The sequence below is a fragment of the Papilio machaon genome, chromosome 6 (genome assembly GCF_912999745.1).
Source record: "Papilio machaon chromosome 6, ilPapMach1.1, whole genome shotgun sequence".
Classification (NCBI taxonomy): domain Eukaryota; kingdom Metazoa; phylum Arthropoda; class Insecta; order Lepidoptera; family Papilionidae; genus Papilio; species Papilio machaon.
The window spans coordinates 7,498,673-7,505,656 of record NC_059991.1 but is presented as its reverse complement, the minus strand read 5'-3'; the positions used below and the strand labels follow the sequence as shown (position 1 = coordinate 7,505,656).

General features: G+C 31.6%; 1 protein-coding gene across 1 annotated transcript; it reads right to left on the bottom strand.

Moving 5' to 3' along the window:
- Positions 1-807: 807 nt before the first annotated feature.
- Positions 808-6,532, bottom strand: LOC106714456. Its single transcript, XM_045678432.1, has 8 exons — positions 6,439-6,532; positions 5,063-5,170; positions 4,504-4,611; positions 3,549-3,671; positions 1,873-1,977; positions 1,383-1,472; positions 1,177-1,281; positions 808-1,112 (listed from the first exon to the last, which is right to left on the bottom strand). The coding sequence occupies exons 1-8, from the start codon at positions 6,530-6,532 to the stop codon at positions 808-810; spliced, it is 1,038 nt and encodes a 345-aa protein (XP_045534388.1).
- Positions 6,533-6,984: the final 452 nt, after the last annotated feature.

Here is a 6,984-nt window from a genome sequence, read left to right as displayed (position 1 = left end):
CTTTTACAAATGACATTAAGAAAGCTAATATGAGGTAAATATTTTTGACTTTTCCTCTTGCAAGTTTAATATTATTTATTAGGTCCAAAATATTTTATATAGTTTTAATACTGAAAGTTTTATATTTTTCAAAGATTGTGTTGTGAGACATTATGCATTGTGTTGTGAGACATTATGCATTGTGTTGTGAGACATTATGCATTGTGTTGTGAGACATTATGCTTTGTGTTGTGTGACATTCATACAAAAATATGTCATTCTTTAAAATATATACTGAAATAATAATTTTTTCAAAGAAGTTTCTGCAATGGAAACCCACGGTTAGAGAATTTGGAAATTTTAATCGTGAGGATATAAAGGGATTTTAGTTATTAACATATAGTATGTAGTTATTACTTTATATGCATTAGTTATATATGTTGTTATATTCGTAAACATATGTTAATTCAACATTCCTTGTCTTAGTCAATATTAAACAGACTACTGCATTTAAATGTAAATAAATAATTTACTGCTCGTTATTCTGTCATCTGTTAACTACTTAAATATTTGTTGTATTCAAAATTGGAATAAATAATAATCTACTCCAAATAGTTGTTTTATTTTCTATTAACAAACTCTAATTTTGATATTACTTTGAAATGTCTGATTTTTTAAAGTCTAGAGGTTAATAAAAATATTATATTTATAATAATATTTTAATTTCACATAACCATTTCACTTATAACGTTTGTACGAAAACAATACAGATTTAAGTCGGAAAATAAAAAAAAATAAACAATTTAAAACAGCGCCATCAATGTTTAGTTATTGTCTGCAGCGAATGTTTCGTTTCAATCTTCTGATCCTTACTTCGATTGCACTCAACATGTAATACACGGCTTGTAATTCATTCTTATCTCTCCCTTCGCAAATATCCGTAAGACTTATTGCTGGTGATAGACTACAGGTGGAGGCACTAGCTATAGTTATTACTGGAATAATGTATTCATATGTCTGACATCCTGCGTTATGATAAGTACTAGGTTTCATTGTGCAAGCCTCTAAGTAGAATACATTGGAGTTTTTTGTGTTTCGAGGACTGCCACTAGATGGCACTCGTTGTTTTGCAACTAAGGAAGAAAGGCGGTTAATTTTTAAATCTGTTTTATTTACAGGAAATTAAAAAAGTGTTACCTTTATTTAAATTTCTTTCTTCATTATAAAGTTTCCATTGTCTGGCTGAAGTTTGTGCACCGTTACTCACATATTCTACAATTCTTGGTTCACACAAAACATGACCTGTAAAAAAAAATTTAGAATTTTAAAGGAATAAAAAATTGTTTTCAGGTCAGTGAGGTATATTAGATTTTTTTTATTATTAATACTATCTTGTTACTTACTCGATCTTATTGAAGGCGTAACTGGAGAAGTCTGCTCTGAGTAAATTGAATGCGGTACGATATGAGGTAAGTCATAGACGAATAAGCAGTCTACACAAAAAACAACAAAGACCAAATCATAATTTTGTTAGTGCAAATTTTTAAACAATATTTCTTCTAAACCCGTCAAAAGATTTAAAATTTAATGTAGTACAATTTTTTTTGGGTATTCGACTTATTATAAATCACAAGCGACTCCGTACGCTCGGTATTAAAACAAAAAGCTTAATAAGTAGTCTATGTGTTCCTCCAGACTACGTTCTACATCTTTGCTAAATTTCATCAAGATCCGTTCTAACAAACATCCACCCATCTAAACTTTCGCTTTTATGGTATTAATAAGATTTGTCATAAGCGCCATCTATTGGTCGTACGCCATTTTTTGTTAGATTAAATTGCAAGATTGAATAGTTATTTTAGTAAAAAACTTGTGTTATTGTTTAAATCATACCTTTTAATTTCCCCTTATTCCATTTGTTTCTTTTAATAGGCAATGATATTTTTTTAAGTTCTTTTGCATTTCTATTAACTTTACTTTTAAAATTTACATGAATTCCTGCAAGAAACGGTGACACTTTGTGGAGTAGTCAATGACAATAGATTTCGATTAAAAAAATCTCCATTAAAAAAAGCCTACCATTTTTTTTATCGTTTAGAATTTACATTTATCAATATTCTATATTCTTTAGAATTATCCATTTTTAATGCGATATTGAATTTCGAAGTGCGTTTTGTATTTCTTGATGTCACTAAAGCAGAAATTAACTAAAATAATATTTTTGTACTTCAAAGAATAAAGTTTGAAAAAACAAAAAAAAAAATGCGTTACCTATGTTTCGAACATTTGATTTTATTTCTTGTTTTATACATTTAAGTTCTTGGTCTGTAATAGAAATATGTCATATAATCACAGGTGGGCACAGTTAATCGAAAAGTTAACTTCGTTAATCGTTAATTCGTTAATTAAAAAATTAATCGTTATAGCGTTACATTTTCGAAAATTTAACGCAAGTTAAAGTTAATCGTTAACAGTTAACCATACCAAAATTAAACATACTAATTTCACACTCATTGTGGCGACACTTGTTTAAAATAGTAATTTGACTATACATTATTTATAACACATAAGTATGAGACAAGTATGAATGCATTATAGTATATTTCATTACGAGCGCGGAAAGCCTGTCATTGCAAAGAGTTCCGACAAATGTCTACCCGAGCGACCCGAGCCAAGGCGCAGCCGAAGGTGAGGGTTGACTGTTGGAACAAGTTGTAGTGACAGTTCCGCACGTGTAGTAAACAACTATTTTTAATATAGTTGCGAAAATATGAAGCAATTTAATAGAGTAATAAAAACACAATAAGCTCAACTAACTAAAATGTTTGAAAAATGGCGCCAGAGATTTTTTTTGTTTTCTTCAACCATTCTGGTGGAGGAGCTTCTTTCTATAAATATTTGCATGAATCATAAAAACTTCAATGATTTTTTTTTTGTAAAAATTTCGTGGTTGTTTTTTTTCTCTTTAATAGACATTATTTTGACAGTTGGGAAAGAGAACGCACAAGTTTGGAAAAGCTAAAGAAATAGCACGAGTAAAAGTGTTTTAATACAGTTGCTCAAAAAGTGGCGTATTGCAGGGACGAAGAGCGTTCGGAATGTGGGCTTTTACATACTCTCGCTTTTATATACTCGTAATGAAATATACTATTTCGAACCTTCTTTTGATTATGTCCTGTTGGTCACGTCTTTCCCGGACGCTCTGATGCATCACACTTGCACGCGAACTTCACATATATCAATTATCAACTCGTTCGTTCACCATTCGAGTCGCCGACAGTCGCCCAACATAGTTGAACTTACGAGCGTGGCGTGGCACGTAATTTAAACAAAATGACAGCACGTCTCTAAGATTCTAATTTAACGATTAACGGACTTTTATTAACGGAAGTTGAGTTTAACGGAAGTTAACAAAAGCGTTAACACTTTTTGAAGTTAACTTAAAAGTTAATCCGTTAAGCTAAATGTTAACTTCGTTAATTAACGATTAACGGATTAACGAGTTAATGCCCAGCTCTGCATATAATATATGAGTGAATAATTATTTTATTAGAATTTTTTCTACATACCTGTTGTAGTTATTTTATCAATCATCGTACTAAGGGTTGGTGGTTGTTTTATACTTTTCATTACGTTTTCTGTGCACTCAGTTGTTAGATCGTCACTAGATGTCGCTTTTGGTGATTTAGAGACTGAAATTATCAACGATAAATTAAATGACATTTGGAATAAGTTAATAAATATTTACTTCAGAGTATAAAATAGTACATATCTTTATGCATTGGATGGATATTTAGGGTATTTTTCGACCCATCTTTCTTACCGAAATGATTAAACCCAGTATGAATTTAGAGCTATCAAAATAGGCAACACGTGTAAAATTAAGTAATAACTAAATATTTTAATTAACCGTTACCTGCTTGACAATGAATAAAAGTTTGTATTTGTATGGTGCTGGTTGATTTCTTGCTTATGCAGCTTTTTTTCAACGACGTTAGAAATGGCGCGAGAGCTTGACAATTTTTATACGAAGATTCCGTCGGTGGTAATTGAGTTCCTTAAAAAAATATTTTGAAATTAGTACAACAGTTTTTTATTTTATTTTAAAAGAATAGTGTGCCTATACCAATTATCGTAATAAGTCGATACCATAGAAGCGTATTTAAAATATTATTGTGTTATATAAAATTTTAAATTTACTAGTATTTTTGTACAAATTGTATTTTCTTGCCCCTTATATTGTATACATTTGTATTTTGTTTTGTTTCTTTTGTTAAATTTTATTGGAACATGCTTCTGTTTCCAGTATTTCTGTCCAATAATACACGTCATTATTTTTAACAACATTACCTTCAACAGATGAGTTAATCATTTAACGCCAAAATAGGTTGTATGTGTTGAAACAAGTGGTGTATTTTAAGTCACTTAATTTTAAATTTTTACCCCAATTACCGTTACATATCTTAAATACATAGAATGCTATATTATTACTAGTCTTTTTTTTTAATAAAAAAATCAACTTACCTATAGTTTTCATCGTAGTGTTGAAACCAGTTTGCACAGATGCCCCGGCCATGTGACACGAAGTGTAGGTGCATTTCGATTTAGCGGGTATCAAATTGAAGCCCAATTCTAAATAATTGAAATACAATAATTAAGTTATGTTGATTTAAAGGGTTAAATTTTTACTAAGGTTTGGTTTTTTACAAAAAAAAAGTTCTGTCGTTGTTAGCCGCAAGTGACTGCAAGACTTCGTAATCACTAATAGCTGTCGCCCGTGACATCCATGCGGAATTAAAAAAAACTTAATTAGTTGCCTATGTGTTCTTCTAGACTATGTTCTACGTATATACCAAATTTCAAAAAGATCCGTTGAGCCGGAGGAGATACCTTCCAACAAAAATCGATCCATCCCTACACTCATCTAAACAATCTCTTATTAGGAAGATTAACACAATTTTTGTGATTTTATTTTAGTTTTTAAAAATAACTAACAATTTATAGTTTAATTGAAGAAATTTCAAAAGAATAACTTAAGTTTTCAGTTTAAGAAAGAATTTAAGTTAAAATAACTTGTGCTCACCATTATCAATTCCTAGTTTGTTGAATGGTGTTTGTATTGACTGGGAAAGTCCGTGAAGCGATGTGAAGATTCCCACCGATGTGCTTAGATTCCTTCGAGACTTTACATCTGTTAAAACAGAGATTAAGAATTAATACAGTTGTTAGGCAGTGAAAACCGTTTATTATTGCATAACTAAGAACCACATCCACTTGAATCGACATTAAAAAGGTTGCGTATTTCTGATACTGATTCATATTGCATCGTGATATTTTTGTGTGTGTATTTTTATGTTTTAATTCTCCTACATCATTTTTACATGTCCTGATAAATTGTAAGGCCTGTAACCTCAAGACCAATGAATATCCGACTCACCTGTCCGCCGAGTAATCTATCTTTCCGACCCATTTCGCACAAATGTATGAGATTTCATGAATAAAGCTTGGAAAAAAATGGATAACAATTTACCCGCGACGGGCCAACATAATTACATTGTACGAAAATCGTTTCTTCTATGTTATTGTAATGGCTTTTCGAACGTGTTCACGGTGAAAGGTTGATTAATATTTTTATACACCTTTTATACGTGTTTTCAATCAATTTAACTCATATTGATTTACCTAACATTGGAGTAAATCACATACATCGTTACCGTAAAATTCAACTGGCAAAACCCATGTGTTTAAATTAAAACATATATCATGCTTAATGAAACATTGACCCGTTTAAAATTGCCGTTTAAAATACGGCGAAGTTACGCATTTTTGACGCACCAGCCATATTTAACAGTGGTAGACGCCAGCAACAACAATAGCTGTTGCACGAATGGGTCAGCTCGCCCGGTGTAATACCACGATCAGATAGAGAACACAGGCGTAAAATTGAAGAAGGGGAAGTTGATTTGATAGGGAGTAGACAAAATATCCTCTTTCTGTGCATCCCCTTCTCTGTCGATTAAGTAGGCAACGCATCTGCAGTTACGGATGTCTATGGGCAGCAGGAATTCAGGTGGCCGCTTGCTCGTTTGCCTCCTTATTATATTAGAAATGTAACTACAATATTATTGCTGTCTCTGTCTATTATTATATAATTTAAATAATAATGACAAGTGCTTCATAAGGAGCCCAGAGTAAGAATGAACATTTGTTGATCCTCGCAATCGTAGATAATATTGAAAATATCTCTACCATGTCCTGTGTTATCGAGAACCACTTGGACGGCTACTCCTCTTTTTGAAGGCACAACCTTTGAAGTTCCAGAAGAAGAATCACTGGAATCTAAAGAAAATTAATAAAAAATTACTACAGATGAAGCTTGAATTGCAAATATGCAAGCATATGTAAAAAATAACTTATTAATGTTTATGTTTCTGCAGTGTGAACTGAATGAAAAATTACTGTATGCGTGAGGTTCGTCTTCAAAACCGGACTGCTTTTCAATGTCTCGTATGAGTGCACTCTTCACTCCCACTGCCTTCGAGTGCTCCGTCATACTTGTACAGTTAGTCGCGTATTCCGGGACAACGTCTGTGAAATTAGTGACTATTTGAAAGTTATAAAGATACAAAATATAATTTGATAAGTCGTAGCTATAGTCAAACCATGAAAATGGATTGTTAAAGTACAAGATTCAGCAAACAAAAGAATTCTTATATAAAAATTGATAGTATTTTTCACGCTCAATATTTCGTATACATTTAATAATTCATATGGTACATACATTAACAAAACCGAAACGGGTCATCGGTCGATTTACATTACACGTTTTTGTCATTACTTACGCTCTGATGAGGGGATAAATTGTCGAAAGGGTGGCGTTTATAGACGGGGGCAGTGGCCTCATCATTTTCTAACAACCCATTATTGCATACATATTTTAATTTTCATTATTTTTCTATATATATAAAAATTGCTACAAAATTTTATATAACAATTATGGCTCTC

Excerpts from the sequence above, each read along its gene's own strand:
- LOC106714456 (XM_045678432.1), bottom strand. The coding sequence starts at position 6,532 with ATGACGGAGCACTCGAAGGCAGTGGGAGTGAAGAGTGCACTCATACGA. Across the intron at positions 1,473-1,872 it reads GAATAAGGGGAAATTAAAAG|ACTGCTTATTCGTCTATGAC; the intron begins GTATGATTTAAA and ends TTTTTTGTGTAG. Across the intron at positions 1,282-1,382 it reads TACGCCTTCAATAAGATCGA|GTCATGTTTTGTGTGAACCA; the intron begins GTAAGTAACAAG and ends TTTTTTTTACAG.